At 40.3% G+C, this 24,921-nt stretch overlaps 1 protein-coding gene across 2 annotated transcripts in view; it reads right to left on the bottom strand.

Moving 5' to 3' along the window:
• The window catches only part of MOB1B (MOB kinase activator 1B), a 57,794-nt gene extending 33,776 nt beyond the window's left edge, over positions 1–24,018 (bottom strand). Inside the window, exon 1 of one of the 2 annotated variants that reach the window (XM_040237031.1) lies at positions 23,712–24,018. In XM_040237031.1, the coding sequence (XP_040092965.1) occupies positions 23,712–23,725 (14 nt within the window). In that variant the 5' untranslated portion in view covers positions 23,726–24,018. Of the gene's footprint in view, positions 1–650; positions 1,547–23,711 lie in introns of those variants that run through there. The other variant, XM_040237032.1, reaches the window with a different exon arrangement.
• Positions 24,019–24,921: the final 903 nt, after the last annotated feature.

Raw genomic sequence — 24,921 nt, 5'->3', positions numbered from 1 at the left:
GATAAATTTGTGATCTCAGATAAATCATATAACTTCTCTAAGCTTACAACTAAAACACTGGAAATGATATTACCAATTTTGCTGAACCATTATGACAATTAAATGAATGTATTTAAAACAGCTTAGTTTTGAGGTAGCTGTCACACAGCAAATGGGCAGTATAGGAAATGACAGCTTAAAAATATTGAGTGACAATATGTATATGCATATACACATATGTACATACACACATATACATATAGATAGTCATCACCTTATTCGGTTTGCTATAACAAAATACTACAGATTAGGTGCTTATGAAAATTTCTTCTCAGAGTTTTGGTGGGCAAAAGTACCAAGATCAAGGTACCAGCATTGTCAGGCCCTCTTCCAGGTTTCTGATTGCCCAGTTTCCCCTGAATCTTCATATGGTAAAAGGGGTTAGGGAGCTCTGTGGGGTGTTTTTCATAAGAGCACTAACCCCAATAATGAGGGTGGAGACCTGATGACCTAATCACCTCTCAAAGGCTCAAAGGCCTCACCTCCTAAGGCCATCACACTGGGCATTAAGATTTCAACTCATGAATCTAGGCAGATGTATTCAGACCAAACCAATCTTTCTGTCACATTTCTACTAATCCAGTTTTAAAACATGACCTCTGCATACTTACTCGTTTACATTTTTCTTTTTCTTTCTCACTAGACTGTGAGTTACTCAAGAATATGGATCATGTCTTGGTCATCCGTGAATCTTTAGAATCTAAAACAGGAACTGGGACGTAATGGGTTTACTAATAGAAGTTTATTAACTTAAATAATGATATTGAAAGTAGAGAAAAGTCCTGTTATTACTACAAGGAACAGCTGTCCCCAGTCTTAAGAGAAAGGGACTGACCCATCATTTTTATTTGGTACAACAAATCTAAAAGATTTTAACCGCAGCAATGTACTGGTGAGGTTTGCTCATCCCAACACCAAAATTTCATCTTCAATCTTAGGCCCTTTAGAGTCCTTCCCTACTTAAACCTTGGCTTAAAAAAAATGGGTCAATCAATCAAAGCAAGACATCTCAGTCTAACAAGTCTACTGCTTGCATTGGGGGAGGGAAAACGGAAGAAGGAGGTAGCTCTTATTTTTCATTTTATTTAGTTATTTTAAATAACTAAATAGATTGCAGCTACTTCCCATAGTTTAGTAATTTAGCTATATTCTAAAAACTAGTATGCAATTTCTTGTTGTAATAGCATTTTTTTTCCCCACCAAAGTAGAAAAGCACAATTTCCACTGGCATCTAATTCAAAACCACAGTTCCTTATAAAGGGTGCCACAAAAGATCAAGTCTGCAGTTTTGGCAGTAATGGAACAATCTTTACATCAGATACAGCTCTCAAGTTAACACCAGAGCAAAGATTCACCTATAATTCCTACAATTCATCATCGGCCTGCAAATAAGAAGCAGTAACATAACAGGAATACATTTAATCAGTGACACAGAAGTTTTAATGGTTTACTACTGCTCAAATGCTCAGTTGCATCCTACTCTTTGTGACCCTGTGGACTCTAACCCACCAGGCTCCTCTATCCATGAGAGTCTCTAGGCAAGAATACTGGAGTGAGTTGCCATTCCCTTCTCTAGGGAATCTTCCTGATTTAAGGATGGAACCCATTCTCTTATCTCCTGCATTGACAAGCAGATTCTTCTCCACTAGTGCCACCTGGAAATGCTTTGAAATTTAAATTCTTAAAATAAAGCCAGCCTGACAAGGAAAAAAAAAAACTCACAAAGTTAAAATCAGCTGGTGTCTACTCCTCATCTCATATACTTGTAAATGAACTTTCTTTTTCCATGGGATGTCCAGTCATCCCTAGAAAACTAATTCAGCGGTTCATTTTTCCTCAGGAAGCGTCGCTGATGTCCTAAACCACATTAAAGATGACTCCTCTCTGTTCACACAGAACACTAAAATGTCTCTACTTTACAACGCACCATGAGCTTCTCAAAGGCAAGGAGTTCTTCAAGTCATCTGCTTCTCCAGAGCCTAGGAGAAGGCCTAGGTCAGAACAGCTCCTCAATAAACGTCTGTTGAGCTAAACCAATAAAGGACATCAGATCAACAATGGTAACATAAAAGTAAACATTCTGACAGCATTTGCTAAATTTCTATTCCCAGCTTATACAAATAGGCCCAGTCATAACAGCTATACAAGCACAGTATGTACATGGAATTATCTCCTGTAATATTCTTAAAATTTTATACAATTTTTTCTTACCTTTCACCATTAGTTCTTAATCTGTTTTAAGCCTCTGGTAATCTGAAAGACATTATGAACCTTCTCTCTAGAGATATATTTTGCATAAAGGAATTCAGGGACACTTAAAACCTGTTCATAAACCTGGAAAAAGAACTGCTGCCCTAGTCTGTCTCCTTTCTCTCAGGCTATCTATTGTGAGAACATTCATTCTCTCCTAAAATCTAAGAGCGCCACATTTATTTTCTAATCCTTTAGAGATATGCTTTTGCATAAAGCCACACAGACGTTCAGGATGGTAAGTATAGGTCTTTTATTGGATAAAAAAAATCTACAGTTTATAGTCTATGGTTTATTCTTTGTCTATAAAATAGTAACTCTAACAGAAAGCTCTCATCATATTTGTATATTTAAGTTCAAAACTATGGCATTTATAAGAAAGTCAATGCATTAAACTAATATTCTTAAGAAAATAAAAAGTCCACATCTTGGGGGGCTCCAAAATCACTGCAGATGGTGACTGCAGCCATGAAATTAAAAGATACTTACTCCTTGGAAGGAAAGTTATGCCAACCTAGAGCGCATATTAAAAAGCAGACATTACTTTGTCAACAAAGGTCCATCTAGTCAAGGCTATGGTGTTTCCAGTAGTCATGTATGATGTGACAGTTGGGCTATAAAGAAAGCTGAGCGCTGAAGAATTGATGTTTTTGAACTGTGGTGATGGAGAAGACTCTTGAGAGCCCCTTGGACTGCAAGGAGATCCAACCAGTCCATCCTAAAGGAAATCAGTCCTGGGTGTTCTTTGGAAGGACTGATGCTGAAGCTGAAGCTCCAGTATTTTGGCCACCTGATGAGACGAGCTAACTCATTTGAAAAGACCCTGATGTTGGGAAAGATTGAAGGCAGGAGGAAAAGGGGACGACAGAGGATGAGATGGTTAGATGGCATCACCAACTCAATGGACGTGAGTTTCGGTAAATTCTGGGAGTTGGCGATAGACAGGGAGGCCTGGAGTGCTGTGGTTCACGTAGTCGCAAAGAGTCAGACACGACTAAGCGACTGAACTGAACTGAACTGATGCCTATAAAACTGATCAGGTGTAATGGAAAATGGGAAAAACCTTTGTTTCTTTTATTACTGTAAGGAAGATACTGGTAACATCAACACAAAAGATATCATTTTTCTCCTATAAATCTAGTTTCAAGTGTAGCTGTTTTTTAAAAATGTAAAACAGAGATAATTCCTAGTTTGGAGGTAAATTTTAACCAATGAATAATTAAGGTCAAAGACATTAAAGTTTAAATGAGATTTGTCAAAGCATATTTTAGAAGCATAACCTGAATAATCAGAATATAAGTGAGGAATAATAATAAATAATAAAGAAATAAAATAGTTCCTTGCAGCTCAAATTTAGATTAATCTGTACTTTTATAAAAATTAGTTATTGAACTGTGTCCAGTAGAAAAAGGACTCTTAGAGTCACTACTTACTAATACATTACAGTTACAAAGAACTCAAAAAATATTAAGTAGTTTAACTCAGTGACATATTTCTTTCAATTTCCTTCTACTTAGTGACACTGCAAAACTATGAATGCTTAACAGAACACAGCAATACAATAAATCAGTACCTGTAAGAAACTGTTTTGAAGAGTGACAGTCAAAGATTGTGGGCTAAAAACAGACATTACCTTCCACTCCTTACTCAAAGCAATAATAATGTGAATTTAAAAAAAAAATCAATCCCATAAGGAAAAGGAGAATAAAAGATGAGGAAACAATAATTTTAGGAATTAGCAAGTAGATGAATAAATAACTGAATTAATATACTCAAGGAAACCTAACCCTGAACTTAGAAGCCACCCAATTTACACCACAGATTCCATAGAATGTTCAGGAATGACTATCAGTAGGATACTCTGGAAATAGTAGAGATGGAACGAGACTTCCCTAGTCTGTTTAAGAAAAGGTACACACCCAGATCCCCTCTGCAATCTACACAGTAGGCTTTTGTATTACCCCCTCATCCTGAGACAAAACTAGAAACTAAAGGTGTATTCTATAAAAAGAGGGCAAAACAGAGAGGGTGTCTGGCTTCAGAGAGATGATTACAGGCACAGTTGTAGGCAGATGCACCATATGTAACACTAGGTGATCAGATGAGTTTGAAAAAAATCAATGTTGAGACCCTTTGCCTTTTCCCATAGTCCAGATAATAATCTCCAAGCAAAAACCAACTGTGGTTTTTTTTTTTTTTTTTTTTTGGTAAATCTGACCATACCATATAAAGACATAGAAAGAAATTTACACCAGGGATTCTTCCAGGTAACAGCCTAGCCATATCACCCTTCAGCAAATCCCCCAGTTGACATGCCCCCCCCCCACAGAGATTCCAATTTGGTTTTCAGTTGTCCTACTTGTAAATAAAAAAGGCTTTCCAGGTGGCTCAGTGGTAAAGAATCCACCTGCAATGCAAGAGACACAGGTTCGATCCCTGGGTCAGAAAAGGCAACCCACTCCAGTATTCTTGCCTAGGAAACCCTATGGACAGAGGAGTCTGACAGGCTACAGTCCATGGGGTCACAAAAGAGTCGGACACAACTTACCAACTAAACAACAACTTATAAATAAAAACAGAAAGCAAAAGAGTTATCAGGACTTGAGGGAAGCCTCTAATATGCAAGAAGACATCAAAATACCAAAAAAAAAAAAGCAACTTAAAGGGTAAACAAAGGAGAATAAAAATGCACCCCCCAAAACTATATATATCTTCAGTGATAGAAAAAAAATTACTGCTTAATGAAATAAGAAAGGAATACTATATAAAAAAAGAGAAAGAAAAAGGACTCTTAAATTTTTTTTAAATGTTAGCAGAAATTAAAACCACAATAAAAAGAACAGAAAATAAAACCAAAGCAATCTCTTAGAACACAAAGCCTAAAAAAACAAAGAAAGATATGGAAAAGGAGAACAATATCAAAGATCTGTTCAAGAGGCCCAAGTTCCAAGTAACAAGAATTCTAGAAACACATAACAGAAAAACAAGGAAATATTCTGTCAAGAAAATACTTTATAAAGGAAATAAACCAATAAATTTTCCCAGAATTGAAAATGCCTTTTTAGACTGAGAGACCACCAACTTGGTGGATAAACCCACAACAGAAGAAGAAACTAAGAAATTTCAGAACAAAGAGGAGACCTTACAACAGTCCAGAGGGAAAAAAACAAGATACAAAGCATCAGAAGTCAGAAAGGCATTTGGACCTCTCAGTAACAAGTGGAGCACCTCATCCATAAAAATTAAAATTCTGTGAGAAAATTTACAACCTAGAACTTGATACTCTGACATGATATCAATCAAGTACAAAGGTATATTTCTAAACATATAAGGTCTCAAAATATTAACAGTCTACTTACTGTTTTTAGTGAGCTTTTAGACAATCCGCACCAAAAGTGAAGTGAAAGTCGCTTAGTTATGTCCAACTCTTTGCGACTCCATGGACTATACAGTCCATGGAATTTTCCCAGCCAGAACACTGGAGTGGGTAGCCTTTCCCTTCTCCAGCTGTACCAAAAAGAAGGGAGTAAATCAAGAGAGGACATGAGATCCAAGAAAGAGGAAATCCAACCCAAAAGCTATGCAAGGGGAATCCCAAGAATGAAGGCAAAGGGAGATCCCAAATAACAGCTATACAGAAAGACTTATGTAACAGCCAATGGACTAGAGCAGATAAGAAAGCTCCAACAGACAGTATTCAAGAAGATAAAGTGACAGAGTCTGAAATGTATTTCAAGGTTAACTAGGGAAGTGTTTGGGGGTTAAAAAAAAAAAGTATTGAGTACACAGAAAATAACAAAAAGTTTCCAGATACAGCAAGAAGCTGTTCAGGAAAGAAAACAAAATTACAGTATACACATGGCTCAACTATCAACAGTATTTATTTATATAGGGTTAACTATACTGAGACGGAGAAGGCAATGGCACCCCACTCCAGTACTCTTGCCTGGAAAATCCCATGGATGGAGGAGCCTGGTAGGCTGCAGTCCATGGGGTCGCTAAGAGTCGGACATGACTGAGCAACTTCACTTTCACTTTTCACTTTCACGCATTGGAAAAGGAAATGGCAACCCACTCCAGTGTTCTTGCCTGGAGAATCCCAGGGACGGATGAGCCTGGTGGGCTGCCGTCTATGGGGTCGCACAGAGTCGGACACGACTGAAGTGACTTAGCAGCAGCAGCAGCAACTATACTGAAAAGCTGGCAGGATGGAAGGATGTATATATAAGATGGGATGTATACAGATATAAATATAGATATACATGGGGAGGCCGTGGGAGTGATGCCCTCTTCTTCCATAATAAGAATAGTTAATACCTAAAGTGAAAAAAAAAAATCAGTATGTAACAATATAAGCTAGTTTGAGACAAGAAATTAAAAATTAAGACAATCAGGTAAAAGAGTTAAAATGGGTGTATCCAGAAACAGGAAAAGAGGGATGGTTTTTCTGACAAGTCTTATAGAACTATTTGATTCTACTGAATTAAATTGTCATGCACATGCATAATACTGACAAAAATAAAAACTAAATTTTAAGAAGTTTAAAAGCCTAATAAAAAATTAATTTGAATGCTTGCTAAAACATGGCAATAAAATGAGTCACGTATAGAAATGTTAATAAACTATCTTTAAAATCTATGCATCATGTGCAATATATTTCTGACTCCAGCACTATTCACAGTACACTATAGACAAGGAACCCCAAAGAGATGGGAACACCAGACCACCTTACTTGTCTCCTGAGAAGCCTGTTTGAGGGTCAAGAAGCGAAAGTTAGAACCAGACATGGAACAACAGGCTGGTTCCAAACGGGGAAAGGAGTATGACAAGGCTGTATATTGTCACCCTGCTTATTTAACTTATATGCAGAGTATATCATGTGAAATGCCAGGCTGGAAGAATCACAAGCTGGAACAAGACTGCCAGGAGAAATACCAACAACCTCAGATATGCAGATGATACAACTCTAATGACAAAAGTAAAAAGGTACTGGGGTCACAAAGAGTCAGACACGACTGAACAACCGAACTAAACTGAAGAGGAACCAAAAAGCCTCTTGATGATGGTGAAAAAAGAGAGCAAAAAAGCTGGCTTAAAATTCAACATTCAAAACACTAAGATCATGGCATCTGTTCCTATCACTTTGTGGCAATTAGAAGGAGAAAAAATGGAAACAATGGCAGATTTTAATTTCTGGGGCTCCAAAATCATTGCAGACAGTGACCACAGCCATGAAATTAAAAGATGCTTGCTCCTTGGAAGGAAAGCTATCACAAACTTGGACAGCGTATTAAAAAGCAGACATCACTTGGCTGACAAAGGTCCAGACAGTAAAGCTACGGTTTTTCTGGTAGCCATGTACGGATGTGAGAGTAGAAATAAAGAAGACTGAGCACCAAAGGAACTGATGCTTCCAAATTTATGGTGCTGGATGACTCTTAGGAGTCCCTTGAACTGCAAGGAGATCAAATCAGTCAATCCTAAAGGAAATCAACCCTGAATATTTATTGGAAGGACTGATGCTGAAGCTGAAGCTCCAATACTTTGGCCACCTGATGCAAAGAGGCGACTCAATGGAAAAGACCCTGATGCTGGGAAAGATTGAAGGCAGGAGGAGAAGGGGATGACTGAGGATGAGATGGTTGGATGGCATCACTGGCTCAAAGGACATGAATTGGAGCAAATTCCAGGATATAGTAGAAGACAGAGGAGCCTGGTGTGCTGCAGTCCATGGGGTCACAAAGAGTTGGAAACGACTTTGCAACTGACAACAAATAGACAAGGAAACCAAAATCACCTATATATATATATATATATATGCAGACTTCTACCCCTAATGCTTTTTTACCTGGTGGCTGCTACTGCTACCATCTTTAGCTCTATTACCAAAATTGTTTCAAAACATTCACCTTAGAAACTCTGTCAGACTCGATCAGTTTGATATGCTAATGGCCCCTGAGGAAACCCAAAGTCATCAGTTAAATATATATCAAGACGAGATTTGTAAAAGCAGCATGCAGCACAGGATAGTATGAAAATACTGCCAGCTGACTGACCTATGGCCCTGGAATCAGAGTACCTGTATTACTTAGTGAGAGACCTTGACTTAATTACTTATTACTGAGCCTCTCAGGAGCCTTCTCTGCCTCATCTGAAAATGATGGAAGCATTATGTTGCAGAGTTGTTTTGAGGATTAGAAATCAGTAAGCAAATACTAATGCAATGCCTGGCACAAGCATCAATAAAAGCCATCAAGGGACTTCCCTGGTGGTCCAGTGGTTAAAAGTTCCCCTTTTAATGCACGGATGCAGCTTGATCCCAGCTTGATCCTTGGTTGGGGAGCTAGGATCCCACATTCCTCACAGGCAAAAAACCAAAACACAGAACAGACGCAATGTTGTAACAAATTCAAAGACATCAAAAAAATATATATTTAAAAATATTTTTTAAGGCCATCTACCATTAATATTTACCTTGAGCATTATCTACTTCATATGGCATAGGAGAAACCTTGATTTTACAGCTGGGTATTCTGGGCTGTAATCCCTAATTTGCCTTGTTTTGGTTAGGTGACTTTGATAAAGTTACTTAATCATTCTGACTGCAAAAAAGAAGAAATCATATCGCCTACCATGAGGGATGGTTCATCTGAAAACCAAACTATATGCACAGAAATTCAGAGCATAGGAGAGTCAAGAGGAAGGGGACATATGTATACCAATGGCTGATTCATGTTGATATACAGCAGAAACCAGCATAATATTTAAAGCAATTACCTTTCAATTATAAATAGATTAAAAAAAAGAAATACAGAGCATAAGCTGGTGTATAGTCAGTGCTCAACAACTGATGGCAGTTAAACATATGTGTACCATCTCTTTAACTTTTGCAGTGAAGGTCCATCATAGACATAAGCTGAGTTATGGCTACATATTATCCTTTTATAATAAGCAAATGCAAAAAATGGGAAATCTGTAATATCAAAAAATACCAGTAAAACAGTAAGACACTTGGAATTCTTGGTATCATTGAGAATTTGTTTATATAATTGACTAAATGTAGCCTTGGAAATCACAAGATCTTAGTCTCAACTGATTTTTCTAAAAATAAGATGTAGGAACAAAATCTTTCCCATTTCTAAAAATCACTAAATGTAAATTACTTCTCCAGAGATTTGATCTCATTCTTACCAATTTCACAAGTCACCATAAATCTCTTCAAAAACCATTAAGAAGAAACACTGAATGCTGTCACATATAAAACTGTTCTTTTAGAACTAAGGAAATAAGCACAAAAGTACAGTTATTTTGCCCAACTTACATACTCCAGATCACAAGCATAATTGAATTCTTCCATAAAGGAACTTGGATAAAATATTTCTTATATTCAAAATTGTTTCATTCTCCCCTTCTGCTCAAACGCAAGGATTTCCATCTTTCAGATCCCCAATGGTTTAAGTATAAGCTTACGGTATCCAAACAAAGAACAATCACAATTCCTCTAAATGAAGACTAAAAACAAAAGAAGAAGGCCGGGCGCCGAGGAATTGATGCTTTTGAACTGCAGTGTTGGAGAAGACTCTTGAGAGTTCCTTAGATTGCAAGGAGATCAAACTAGTCAATCCTAAAGGAAATCAACCCTGAATATTCATCAGAAGGACTGAAGCTGAAGCTCCAATACTTTGGCCATCTGATGCAAAGAGCTGACTCATTAGATAAGACCCTGATGCTGGGAAAGACTGAAGGCAGGAGGAGAAGGGGACGACAGAGGATGAGATGGTTGGATGGTATCATTGACTCAATGGACATGAGTTTGAGCAAGCTCCAGGAGATGCAGGACAGGGAAGTCCATGAGGTCGCAAAACATCAAACATGACTGAGAGACTGAACAACAACAAAAAACAAGAACGGACTCATGGAGAGTAGTATGTCAGGAAAGTCCCTATGGAAAATAATACATAGATGCAGCCAAACCTGGGAACCAAAGGCAGAACAAGAACTGTATTGCACAAGAAAGGTACAATTAAAAAAAAAAAAAAAAGCCCCTTTAATCCTAATATTGTCAACTACAATAGTTACATTTCATATTATCTGAGATTCAGCTATACTCCCCAGTACCGGGAAAGGGCTTCAACTATGGCCATTTAAACCTAAGAGCATGCGTGTATGCTAAGTCGTTTCAGTTGTGTATAACTCTTTGCAACCCTATGGACGGCAGCCTGCCAGACTCCTCTGTCCATTGGATTCTCCAAGGAAGAATACTGGAAGGGGTTGCCATGCCCTCCTCCAGGCAATCTTCCCAACCCAGGGATTGAACCTGTGTTTCCTGAACTCCAGTCAGATTCTTCACCGGTGAGCCACCAGGGAAGCCCAAAATGGAGAAAGAGTAACACAAATGAGTGAAAACCATCAAAGAAGATAAAAAACACATAAATCTAAATGCAAGATTCTTTTCCTTTCTCCCCAGTTTCTTATGAACTAAGTGAAATGTGAATATCAGAACCGCCATTGAAAAAAAAAAGGAACAAATTAATCAAAACTAGCATGGTTTCTCACACAGAAAATTATGCAAAGTATTTATTGATAAAATGAAGGTGTTCTGAATTTTCATAACATATAACTTACTTTTGCTCACCACAGTTTGACTAGTAAGTACTCAAAAACAATAAGCATACCAGAAAGGCATATTCTTCAGAGTCACTAGCAATCAGACACAACTACTTCTTCATATTTGGGGAAAAAGACTCTCCACTCTGAAATAATCCAGCAAGAAAAACCCTGGTAGAGCTCTCTATCAGATTTCATAAGAAAGGCAATAAATGCATTGAGCGTAATAAGTGAAAAGCAGTTTTACATCTACCTTCAGAATCTATAGGTCATCTGTATAGTATGTCACCTGTTTCCCGAACATGTTGATTACTTGCATTAAATTAACAGTTGCTTATCTGCATTAAAATATCATAAAGATAACTAAGAAACAGGAAATTCAATTAGAGTTAAATATCTCATTCTGTAAAAAATCCACCTCTATGGATAATTCGTGCTTATCTTGGAGAAAAGTAGTATTTTCCTGTGTGCAACATGCTCAGGCATGAACGATTCCTTCCCACCCCAGGACTGTAACCCTCCAGGCTCCTTGGCCTATGAGATTTTCCTGGCAAGCACACTAGAATGGGTTGCCATTTCCTCCTCCAGAGGATCTTCCTGACCCAGGGACTGAACCTGCATCCCCTGTGTTGGCAGGTGGGTTCTTTACCACTGAGCCATACGGGAATAATTACATTCTACTGTTACTTTTCACATGACTGTTAATTTTTAAATTTCACTTATTAAACAACTGCATTCTAAATTTCAACATAAAAGATGTTACTTTCACCTTTTAAGATGAAGAGTAAAAATGTTGATGACAGTAAAAGCAAGCAGCCTAAGTATGCCATTAGAAATAAAGAAGACAAGCAAATCAATAACAAAAAAAATAACCCAGTCAAAAATGGCCAAAGACCTAAAGACAGTTCCCCAAAGAATACATACAGTTCAGTTCAGTTCAGTCGCTCAGTCACGTCTGACTCTTTGAGACCCCATGAATCGAAGCCCGCCAGGCCTCCCTGTCCATCACCAACTCCCGGAGTTCACTCAGACTCACGTCCATTGAGTCCATGATGCCATCCAGCCATCTCATCCTCGGTCGTCCCCTTCTCCTCCTGCCCCCAATCCCTCCCAGCATCAGAGTCTTTTCCAATGAGTCAACTCTTCGCATGAGGTGGCCAAAGTACTGGAGTTTCAGCTTTGGCATCATTCTTTCCAAAGAAATCCCAGGGTTCATCTCCTTCAGAATGGACTGGTTGGATCTCCTTGCTGTCCAAAGGACTCTTAAGAGTCTTCCCTAGCACCACAGTTTGAAAGCATCAACTCTTCTGCCTTCTTTATGGCCCAACTCACATCCATACATGACTACTGGATGTATACATATATGAAGGTCAAGAAGTTATGATTAGCATTCTCAGTGGTGTGATGGTGGTAGGGGATGCGGGGTTCGAGCACTTGCATTCACTGCTATTGGAACACAGTTTTTACAGTGGAACGTGCCGGGCATACGTAAGTCTTTGAAAGGATAAGACAACCACATCTCTATACAAAATTATAAAATAAAGATTCAATAAATGAGTGTTTCAGATCTTTCTGTATATAATAGTCACCTATTTCCATTTCTCCAAAAGTCTCTGTTCAGTTCAGTCGCTCAGTCGTTTTGGACTCTTTACGACCCCATGAACCGCAGCATGCCAGGCCTGCCTGTCCATCACCAATCCCTGGAGTCCACCCAAACCCATGTCCATTGAGTCAGTGATGCCATCCAATCATCTCATCCTCTGTCATCCCCTTCTCCTCCTGCCCTCAATCTTTCCCAGCAGCAGAGTCTTTTCCAATGAGTGAAAGTCTCTGGAAGGGGAAAATTAGAGCAGAATAAAGGAGAAATCACTCATACCTCCACCTACCACCATGAAAATACTTGAAAAATTTTTTTACTTCTAATTTATCTTTCCCTCTGCCTCTCCCATCCCATTCCCTTTGGTAGTCATATGTTTGTTTTCTAAGTCTGTGAGTCTGTTTTGTACATAAGTTTACTTGAATCATTTTTTAGATTCCACATGTAATTGGTAACATATGTAAAAAATTGATAAGAGATTTAAAAATGACTTTTGAAACTGCTGCATCCTCAAAGAGGTCACATACTCTGATGAGGAAGAAAGGCCTGAAAACTGACAAGTATAACATCTTTTTGATACGAGCTATAATAAGGACTGTGGAGGAGGACACTGACGTGATAGCTAACAAATTGGGAAGGAAGCATAAGTCAGAAAAAATGAGTTGGCTCCAGAAAGAATCAGCCTGCCAATGCAGCAGACAGGAGACACAGCTCGATCCCTGGGTGGGTAAGGTCTCCTGGAGGAGGAAATGGCAGCCTACTGCAGTATTTTTGCCTAGTAAGTACAGTCCGTGGAGTAGCAAAGAGTTGGACATGCCTGAGCATGCACACACGCCTGAACTAAAGAAACGCAGGTGGGAAGGAGAAGGGCAGTCTAGCCAGAACAATAGGAATGACATTTTACAAAGGTAGGCTGGCTTGGGAGAAATGTCTGTTGAAAGAAGTGGGAATAAAGGGGTAAACGGGTTGGGGGGTAGGGAGATGGGGAGGGAATGGAGTGGTAGACAAGGAAGGAAGGAGCAGAGGAGGCTGAAGTGTTACACAAACATCATTATCATGAGGGCCCTCTATGCCTTGGCATTTGCCAACCCCTTCCAGCCCATTCCAATCTCTACTTGAGATACCCAAGTGAATTGCAGAAAAAAAACTGGGTCAAAGGATTCCAGCCACCTCCTTTCGGTATTAAAAAAGCACAATGTGGGACTTCCCTGGTAGTCCAGTAGTTAAGATAACGTGCTTCAAAGGCGGCGAGGTATGGGTTCAATCCCTGGCGGGGAACTAAGATCCGACATGTTGCAAAGCCAAGAAAACAGCAAAGAACACACAGACACACACAACCCCTCCTCCCTACCATGCCACGGAATTCCCTGGAGGTCCAGTGGTTAGGCTCACTTTCCTTGCCGTGGCCTGGCTCAATCCTTGCAGTACAGCCAAAACAAAAACAAAAAATGTGATGCTAGAATGGAGCAACAGAAGCAGCAGTGCCTAAACTAAGCAAAATGGTCCCTCAAACCCATCCTCATAGAAACAGCCTCTGCTTAAAAAGACAGAAGCCCATATCTGCAAAACTTCTACAGCACAAACATACCAGACCCATCTAAAAAAAGAATTTTTTTTTTAGCCACCATGCAGCATGCAGGATCTTAGTTCCCCAGCCAGGGACGGAACCCTCACTCCCTTCACTGGAAGTGCTGAGTCTTAACCACTGGCCTGCCAGAAAGTTCCATCTTACAACTTTCATAAACGCTTCTCTATTTCACACAAAGATGTTTGTACACTCAAGAGGACATTAATAATAATCTCAATAATCTTTAACCTTCATTAACTAATGGACTTCAAACCAATGAATTAAAAAAATTATTGAAGAGCACATCCATGTTAACATTCCAGTCTCCAATTTTAAGATTCTTGAGAACAGAGACCACATTTTATTTCTGAACCCCTACCTTTCTTCTCCTGCCACTAGTAGCTAATAACACTCTGATTATACACAGGCGATGCCAATAAATATTTATTGTAATATTCAGCAATACCATGCTAAGATAGCTAAAAAAAAAATTTGAATTCAGTTAGAGTTTACATAATGGCTTGGGAATTTCATGTACAGGATTCTCTGGTTGTTGAAAACCTCCATATACATTCTCTCATTTAATTCTCACATTTACCCAATGGCACAGGCTTTTATTTTGCCCCAGTAAACAGAGAAAATAGAAGAAATTAAGTGATGTGCCCAAAGTCACATGGCCAGTGACAAACCAAAGACTCTTAAAACCCAGGTCTCCTCATTCACAAGCCACTGTTCTATGACAACCTTCAGTTAATCAAAAATGTTTATATACTGAGGACATACTTGCCAAGCAAGTACATGCCAAGCATGTACTAACATGCTGGGAAATAAAACAGTGAACAAACCTTATGAAACTTACAGTCTAGGAAGGAGGAAAAGACCTTAAATAATAATTATAAATAATTATAAGTGTGTAAAGACAACCAGAGAATTTAACCTTGAGGACTGTTAAAGAAAAAATAATATTCACTGACATCTGTTAAAAATGGTGAAAGTGAAAGTGAAGTCGCTCAGTCGTGTCCGACTCTTTGCAACCCGTGGATTGTAGCCCACCAAGCTCCTCCGTCCATGGGATTCCCCAGGCAAGAGTACTGGAGTGGGTTGCCATTTCCTTCTCCAGGGTATCTTCCCGACCCAGGGATCGAACCCAGTGCTCTCATATTGCAGGCAGACGCTTTAACCTCTGCACCACCAGGTTAAAAATGGTATACAGACTTTATTCAGGAACAATCAGATGGCTATTGGGGCTACTGCAGTGGGATTTTACAGTAGGATAGACAGATTGAGCTCAACTCCAAATACAGCATTGGTAAGGCAAGTGGGAATTTATAACCAAGGAGCAGGGTGCAGGGGTGAACGAAAACATTACCAAGACAATATATCAGGGGAACGGGGATGGGTCGGGGGGCAGTCCTGGTTAAACTGACCTAACAGGATTCTTAACAGCCCATGGGGTCGCAAAGAGTCAGACACAACTAAGCGACTAAACTGAACGGAACAGGATTCTTGTTGAACACAGGCCGAGGTGATCAGATATCACCTGAGGGATGGTGGTGGATGAGGAAGCAGATCAGATCCTGAGGGTGGCAGGGGATTCTAGTTAAACTGACCAGCAGGGTTCTTACTAAAGCTAGACTTTTTACAAGGAAGTGCGCAGACAGGCCTAGGAGAAGGTTCAAGACCTGACCAAAGTGTGGTCAAGTAAAGAATCTTTGTCAGGGCCTCGAAGAGTCTCTCAAGAACAGAGGTAGTGTTATGCTGAACACCAAAGAATTTTCTTCTTTATTTTGAATCATTTAACTCAATATCCAGACAAACTCCACTTACTATTGTCTAAAACTTCTCAAACTTGAAGGTGCTTTTTAAAATCACTCCTAAGTGATGCCAAAGCTCCACACTTTCTCTAAAGTAGACTTCTCAAGAGTTATATATAGATATTGATCTCAGCCCAGGAGATGACCTTCTGTCACCAGAGGGTCAAGAGTAACCTTCTGTCCCAATGGTGCTAAATAAAATGACAGTGATACTTTCTTTTAAATATTCAATGACAAAAAAGGGTAAATGTATCTCTAGAACCTAGTTATCATTTGATAATACAGTCCCAACACCTTATAAAGATGCTCCTACTTCAGCAAAAGCTAAAATTAGTACAGTTCAACTGAGGAACACTTTCCCAATGTCTAGCCACTTAGAATTGTATTTTTTGGTATAGTTTAGCTCTCATTATAATCAGAAAAAAAAATTTTTTTTAATTTCAGTTCTTGATAAATTGCCATTTGTCAAATTAAAAGCTTGAAAAGTTTAAGAAAGGATTGATTTACAGGTTGAACAGTCTGACAGATAAAGACTCCTTTGGGAGTCCTTAACAAATAGGGTAGAGACACAAGCATCAGTACTCCAAACTATACTGTGCTCCAGGTGAGAGACTTCAGTTTTGACAAATCGGTTTGTTGTTCACTGGCTCAAAAGTGCAGTTTCTAAGAGTTGAAACTAAGAGAACCAGCTGAACATTTGGCAGGGTTTGAGGAAGGGCTAGGGAGAATGGAGCCAGGCATATGTGAGTAAAACCTATAACCAACGGGGAGTTTCTAAACAAAGAGCTACTTCAGTAGTTAAATCTAATGATACAGGCCACCAGCAAACAGATTCTCTAAAGAGGGGATCATGCTGCTGCCCACCTGTCTGGAACATGATCTGGGCATCGAGACTCCAGAAAAGTTTTCAGACTTTGACTGCTACTGCTTCCACTTTATTCTATGTTTGTACTGAATAATAAGAAAGTATTTAAGTTAAACCATTAACTATCCCTACAAAGAAACACACAAAATTAATACCCAATACTACAACTACTGAAGTATTTTCATCAAATTTCTGTTTGAGAACAGGAGAACTTAGGCAAAAAGATAAAAACAATAGTAGCAATAAAATAAGACCCAGTCTTTCCACTGCAAATAGTAACAATAAGGCCACCTGGCTATGAGGTTCTTAGACTATTAGCCAAATATGTTTATTTACCTTCAAACTCCTGCTTTTAAGTTCTAATTTCAGAAAATCAAAGTAGCACTAATACATATGATAATAAACCTATAAAAATTGGCTCTGATTTAGTAATCAGAAATGCTGACTATGTTTATAAAAAACAAGAACAGCTACAAGCAACCATCACACTGTTGAGATGTTGACAACAAACTAGATATCACTGCTACATGGAACTACAATTTACTGAGCTAGAACTTTTACATTCAGGATAAAGTATCCTCCCAACATGTCTGAGGTATCAGTTTTAAACACAGGATCCATTAGATTACTATCACACTCATACAATACACAACGGAGTATCAAACTGCTTCCATCCTTATTACGGTGGAAGTGAGGGTCCACACGTGCTCAGGGAGTAATGGTGGCTGGATGACAGCTGGAGGCCAAGCCACAAGAGAGGTGGTCAGGCAGAGTTAGGAGAATCGCTTTAGACAGAGAGGGCTGAACAACTAAGTATACTGAGTATAACAGCCAGGTTTCTCACTGACAAAGGAGGAAGTGAAAAACATGTAAAGGGATGAGACTCAGACGAACAGACATAGAAAAAGTATTTCGATTTAAATTCGTGTGGGTATGGACTTTTCTAGCATCGGCCAATGAGATGGCTGGGAGCAGCAAAACATCTGCAGTAATTAGGACACCTTTCACCTAAATTCTGGTTCCCAAATACTGTCCTCTGCTGGCTAGAACCAAGGCCCTCAGGGAAGTGGTCAGCCCCAGGGTTGAGGCATGGAAAGTATAAGATAAACCGGGAATGTCTGATGGTGCCAAAAGGAATGGAGTGCTCAGAGAAAGACAGGAACGAATCACAGGGACCCAGGAGACAGCATCTAGAGGACTCCCACTGGCCATAACTGAGACCATCTGAGCACCAGAATAAGCTATGAGGGTCAAAACTAACTCATTAAATAAAACAGAAACCCATGAGCCCATGCTGATATTAAAAAATAATAATAATTAATGGAAAGGATAAAGGCTCCCTTACAGTAAAAATGTCAAATAATAAGTACAAAAGCAGTGATAGAATGAGAACATTGTCAAGCATCATAATAATAATACAGAAAAGAAATTTTAACAGACACCAGAACTCGTAGGTAAAAATGGAATGAGGAAGGGGATAGGTATATAGTCCCAAAACAGCTCCTAAAAAATATTAAATATTAATGATAACCCTTTGGGTTATAGCCTGTCAGGCTCCTCTGTCCATGGGATTTTTCAGGCAAGAATTCTGCAGGGGTTTGCCATTTCCTCCTCCAGGGGATCTTCCCAACCCGGGGATCAAACCAGAGTCTCTTGTATCTCTTGAATTGCAGGCAGATTCTTTACGCATAGAGCCATCAGGAAAGGCTCGCTTCAATACCTCCTAACCAAATATACACTAAAGAGAAGTATTACATATATTTTCATATATCCAAAACTCTAAAGGTACAAGAACTCTTTAACTACATCAAGAAAAAAAAATCATTAATGGTAAAAGTAATCAAACAGTAATTATTTTGCACTCAGTACTGTAAAACAAATGCAACTCTGTAAAAGATGGTAAAAGTAAACCAAGGCCAGCCAAGTAGTCACAATTCCCAAAACTACAGTTCTGAAAACATGACCAAACTGACTTCAATTCCCTCTGCAAAACAAGCATACTGTACTTAATTGGGTTGACAAACAATAAAACTGTTAATACTTGGTCAACAGACACTCAAAGTGATTCTGCAGTAGTATCTTGACATAAAAAATTCACAAGTGAAAAACCTGATCTATGCACAGTAGAGATCTATTTGTATATTTTTAAATATATACAAACAAAACATGATGGAAAAGATTAGGAAGTAATATCACAAAATACAATAGCTATCTCTGAAGGTGCAATTATGAGAGATTTTTATTTTCTTCCTTTTCTTATCAGTATTTTGTGATTTCATCAAAATGTGCATTAATCCTACACTAAAAGTCAAAAATAATGTTAAAGTATTATTTAAATGTAAAGGTTTTTATTTTCTCTTCCACCTTAGAAAACAGTCCTAACAGTATGAGATATTAATACCTGGTAATGGAAGACTTCTCTGAAAAACAAGGCCCGTCTGAATACTACCTTTTTATATAATTTTATCAATTATAGATAAGGTAATAAGAGGCAGGTTCTCTGGATTGAGACTGCCAGGATTCAAATTCCAGCTACCCCACAGACTGGCCACATAATTTTGAGCAAATTATTTAACCTCTCTTTGTCAGTTTCTTCATCTCTAAAAATGGGGTTCCTATTTGTTATTAAACTATTTAAAGCATTTAGTGCCTGGTACATAGCACTTAGGTTATTTTACTGTGAATTTCTTTTATAGGTGAGGATGTTCAGGTACTAAAATCAGTTAAATCATCTGAATGAAAACAAAGATGCTGGGATGGGTGGGGCAGAGGGGTCTTTGAAAGAAAGGAGAGAAGAGAGAAAAGCAGAAGAGACAGAGAAACAGATATTATCACAGCTGAAAACCTGGGTCCCCTTTCCTAAACTGCTATTTTTTTGAAAACACAAATGGCAGTTGTCCACCATAACGCTTAATAAATATTTCTTTCCTTTTTTCCTTCCTTGCCCCACCTCTTTGTTTCTTCCTATACAGAAATAGGTTTGGTTTATATTCATTCACATTCCTAAACCACCTTTCCTATGAATTTCCATTTTAAAGTTAACTATATTTATTTTAACTCTGTTCCAACTGAGTAGCCTTACATTAGGAAATTACACCTTGGGGGAGCTTTCCTGGTGGCTCTATCTGTAAAGAAACTGCCTGCTATGCAGGAGACCCGAGTTCAATCCCTGGGTCTGAAAGATCCCCTGGAGAAGGAAATGGCAACCCACGGCAGTATTCTTGCCTGAAGAACTCCATGGACAGAGGAGTCTGGTGGGTTACAGTCCAAGGGGTCACAAAGAGTCAGATACAACTGAGTGACTTTCACTTCCTTTTTCCTAATCAAATGTTTCTGTGGAATTACATGTCAAAAAAGACCTGCAATCTAAAAATGCCAGAAACAGAGAGAAGACACTATATATTAATATTTGTTGAATGATACTGTTAAGAACTCACTCTGATCCTACATCTCCCTGAATTTTATACTCATAAAACATCAGGATAGGAAAAGCCCTAAATCAAGAAATCTGTGTTCCGATTCTACCCAGGCTAATAATTAGGTAAGTAACCTGAAGTTGGGATTTTGCCACTTGAGCGAGATGAGGGGAGTAGGCTGTGTTACTGAAAGATCCCGTCCAAGTCTCCAGTTCTACAGCCTCTTGAATAAACCTGAACAAAATGGAGAATTCATGGGCAATTTCATGCCTCCTGATGCTTCCTCTGACTGAAATCTCCCATTTCCCCTTTTAGAGAACTCCTGTTATACCTTCCATTCACCATTTCTTCCATGAAAGGAGAGGACAAAATGCTCTGTATTCTCTGGATCCCTGGGGTTGCACAGCATCTCTTACAGATGACTATTTATACACTGTCTACCATTTCTGCAGGCTCACATCTTGCACAATGCCTAACACACAGCAGGTGCTAAGGATGTGTTTAAAGATTTGAGTCTACAAAGTTAAATTAGGTTCCTGTAAAGTTTTTGTATGCACCATCTGGGAGTTTAGCTAAATTTGAAGACACACACAGGCCAATATGGAGCACAACTAAAGCTTTGTCCCAGTCAGATTCATATATGAAGTGCAAATTTACTTTGAGCCATTTGTATAAAAGCTACACAAAGGTATCACTGCTGCAGATTAACTAAACACCTCCCCCCGAGGATTACCTAAAATTACTTCACTTCCTATCTAAAACATCTTTCTCAGGGACTTTGGTCCACTGACAACCTCCTACCATACTATAAAAGGTACTGATGTTCAGTGTTTATGATGGACTATAGCCTACCAGGCTCCCCTGTTCATGGGATTTTCCAGGCAATAGTACTGGAGTGGATTGCCATTTCCTTCTCCAGTGGATCTTCCCCAACCAGGGATCGAACCCAGGTCTCCCGCATCGAACCCGGGTCTCCCGCATCGAAGCCGGGTCTCCCGCATTGTAGACAGACACTTTACCGTCTGAGCCACCAGGGAAGTCCCTTACCAGAAAATAAGCTCCACTAAAGCAGGAATTTTCATCTGTTTTGTTCAGAAATGATTCCCAGTGCCTACACCACTGCCTGCATATGAATGACTTTTTTTTAATCAATAATTCTTTCCTTCTATCTTACAGCCTGCAAAAGTTACGAGTCATCACCTTTATATGCGTATCTCACATTGCCCTATTTCCTCACCTCCATCCACTTATGGCAGCCTTACAAGCAAGCTTCCAAGAACTGGGGAAAATATTTGTATTTAACTCCTGAAGTACAGCTTTTACTTTACTTTCTCTGCTTATCTGTTGGAACAGAAATAATATCCAGGAAACTATACCAAATAACGAATAGATAATAACCAAAACTTTGCTCTTATACTTCTGATAATTATCAATATTTCTCTACTTCATATTTTAAAACTACTAGTGGATGAAAATCAAAACCAAAGATATTAGATTAACTTTTTTGGACAGTCAAGCACGTGGACAAAATACCTTGAGAATTAATTAACGGCTACATGTGACCTGACTGAAAAACTGTGTTCCAAATTGTTGTTGTTTAGAAGCTAAGTTGTGTCAGACTCTTTGTGACCACATGGACTGTAGCCTGTCAGTCTCCTATGTCCATGGGATTTCCCAGGCAAGAATACTGGAGTGGGTGGCCATTTCCTTCTCCAGGGGATCTTCTAGACCCAGGGGTCAAACCCATGTTTCCTGCTTGGCAGGTGGATTCTTCACCACTATGCCCCCTGAAAAGCCCATGTACTATATACAATAACTATGGCAAGATTCTTTTTTATGATTTAGGTAGCTAATATGCTTCAGGAAAATGAACTTATCCACAGCATTTCTGTAATTATCAAATACTGAGTCACAGAAGAGTAGGATACTATTGTATTTATACTCAGAAAATATCACCAAAACTTTCTCTATCCCCTGGTTTCAGCCAAATATGGTTCTTCCCTGCTTCAGCCAATGTTAGCTATGAGTTCTCAGAGACAAGGCCCATCAGAAGCAGTCAAGGACATCTATACTGCTATCTCAAAGATGGCTTTTAAATTCTTGAAGAAATCAAACATCAGCAATGTAAAAAAAATACTCAAGATAAAAAGTTTCAAGCTGAGATGTTTGCATTTGTTGACTGAAACTAATATAGGAAATGAAGATTTTTATGTCACTCAGGCCTCTCATCTAGTACTATCTAGCTGACAAACTCAGAATCAACTTCCAGGATGAGCATAAGAAAGACGTTTAACAAGCTCAAACGTGTTAAGGCAGGTTGACACAAGCCAGCCCCCTCACTCCCCTGTGCATATCAGAAATACTAGCAAGTCTAACCTGCCTGTTAGCCTCTGTGATATCTCAGTTTTGCTTAAACATCCTAAAAAGGATTAATATTCTAGATATAAGCTTGTGAAAATAAGGGTGAATTAAATTCTCAGGATTCAGGTGCCAGTGTGATGATGAAAAATCATGGGAGGCAGGAAAGAAAATTGGGACAAAAAAATAAATCTTTAAATGCTAATTTTCTCCACAACAGTAAAGGAGCATATGGGGTGGGTTTCAATCTCCGAATTTTTACTAGCTTTCTAACCACAGATTAAACAGAGGTGAATCACAACCAAGCCTTCAAAAGCAGTCCCCCAAAGCGTAAGGTCTGTTTTCAGAGGACCTGAGGCTTGTTTGCTGCCCCCATACTCCCATCCAGCCACCCCATCTTTCTGCCCATCCCCCTCAATTCGTCTGCAATAAACGATAAGTAAGGGAAATAATGACCAGCACTAAATGTGACGCGGAGTTGGCATTTACAAATGATTTGCAAAACAACTCCCCAGCGGACCTAATCAACTCAGGGCACACGACAAGACCCTATATGGTGGTTGTCTAGAAAGATAAAAGCCCGTGCTCTTCAGGGGAGCACGCGGGGAGGAGGGGCACCTCGGGAAAGCCAGGAGCTCCATCCCCAAGACCCCTGGCTGTCACCAAGGGATCCCGACCCGTCAGCTGCCGCGTTAAGTGTGTTACAGCCACGAGACTTGTCGCCCCAACTACCCACTCCTAAAACCTACGAGGGGAGTGAAAAGGATCCTAGGGGGACGGGTTAAAGCTCTGTTTTCTGTGCTTGGGATCCAGGAAAAAGCAATGGCCAGGGAGAGGGAAACAGGCGACCCTGCACGCCTCGGGTACTGGTCACGCGGAAGAGTGGGAGGTATCCCTGTAGAGCGTGCAAACAAACAAACGCAGAAGAGCGTGAGGAGAGGATGGGGTGGTGGAGAAACGCGGCCGCAGGCATCCATCGAGGTTGTCGGGACTCGGGGTCCGGGGATAAAGAGCCTCCCTGGGGGCTGGAGATTCCCCGCGTACTCGAAGCCGGCCCAGGAGGCGGCAGCGGTCAGGCAGCGCGAACACTCAGGACAGATTCCCAGAGACCTGCCCGGCGCGGGGCCAGGCGGGCGGGCGGGGGCCGCGGCCCAGGTCGCCTGAACAAAGCCGGCGCGCGCGGGGCCTGGCTACTCACAACAAGAAGCTCATGTTGGCCGCGGTTTGGGCTGCGGGCTCGGCGGTCGCGGGGCCTCGGGACGGCAGCGGCCAGGCCTGGAGAGCAAGGAGGAGGAGAAGATGAGGAGGCGGGGAGCTCCAGCTGCTCGGCGGCCGCAACTTGTTTGGCTTCGCTAGTTCCAATGGCTCGCAGAGGGGGCGGAAGTGGGAAGCGCACGGCTTGAATCACTCAATGGGAGGGGAAGGAAAAGAAGGCGGGGAAAGCGCTGTTCGTCTGCTCCCCAGAGAAGAGCCGCCGCGCGCTCCCGCACCTCCCGGTCCCCAGCCCCTCGCTGCCCACACCTCGTGAGCTCTCGCGAGAGCGGTGGGCGCCCACCCTACCCCTCCCGCTGCGATCCCCCTGGTCCCCAATGTTCTGGACACCTAGGCAGCCGCGGACCACGCCCGCCAGTGAGCGGTGGCTGCCCGGCCGGTCGAGGCCAGTCCACCCCGTTGGAAGTTGTGGGCGGTGGCAGAGCGCTCCAAGCTGCTTAGCTGGGTGTCAGCGATCTGGAAGGAAGTTGGCTTCAACTCTGGGATGTCAGGGTCCTGAACTGAGGGATGGAATTGCCAGCACAGTTCTGCCCACTGTGAATGCCCAGATGAAAGACTGTGGAGTCTCTCTGCCAAGTATGTAAAAAGAGGAGTGAATTTCAACTGGTAGGAATGATTTGAGTGTGGTTTCACCCGAAGAGAGGAAGGGATCTAAGTGGGTTGTTTTATGGGCATATTTAAAAGCCAGAACTAGGAGATAGCCAGGGTCCAACACTGCCTCTGCAGAAGAGTGGGGCTGTCATCAGCAGCTGGGAAAACTGCTGTGGTGACATACTCAAGGTATGTTGAGCAAATATTGTAGATTATAAAGCTTTGACCTGGGTCCCTTAACTATGTGAAATGCAAGTTCCTCTGTAAGGGGGACTGAATTCCTTCTAGCTTCTAGAATGTTTTGTGCATGGGACTGCTTAACGGCAATAATATGCTTGAGTCGAATAAATGCTTAATAGAGGTTGCGGACTGATAACCAGCCTTCCACAGCATTATGAATTTGGGTATCCATTTATTTTACTGAAAGATGTCCATCTTCTTTGCTTACGAGATCCATCAAATCTACGAGTAACTTTTCAAAGAATTTGAACAAAACTTAAATTTTATATAGCTTGTAACCCACCTTGGGCTCTTAGGAGGACTTG

The sequence above is a fragment of the Oryx dammah genome, unplaced genomic scaffold, assembly GCF_014754425.2.
Source record: "Oryx dammah isolate SB20612 unplaced genomic scaffold, SCBI_Odam_1.1 HiC_scaffold_3, whole genome shotgun sequence".
Classification (NCBI taxonomy): Eukaryota; Metazoa; Chordata; class Mammalia; order Artiodactyla; family Bovidae; genus Oryx; species Oryx dammah.
This window is presented reverse-complemented; position numbering and strand designations above follow the sequence as displayed.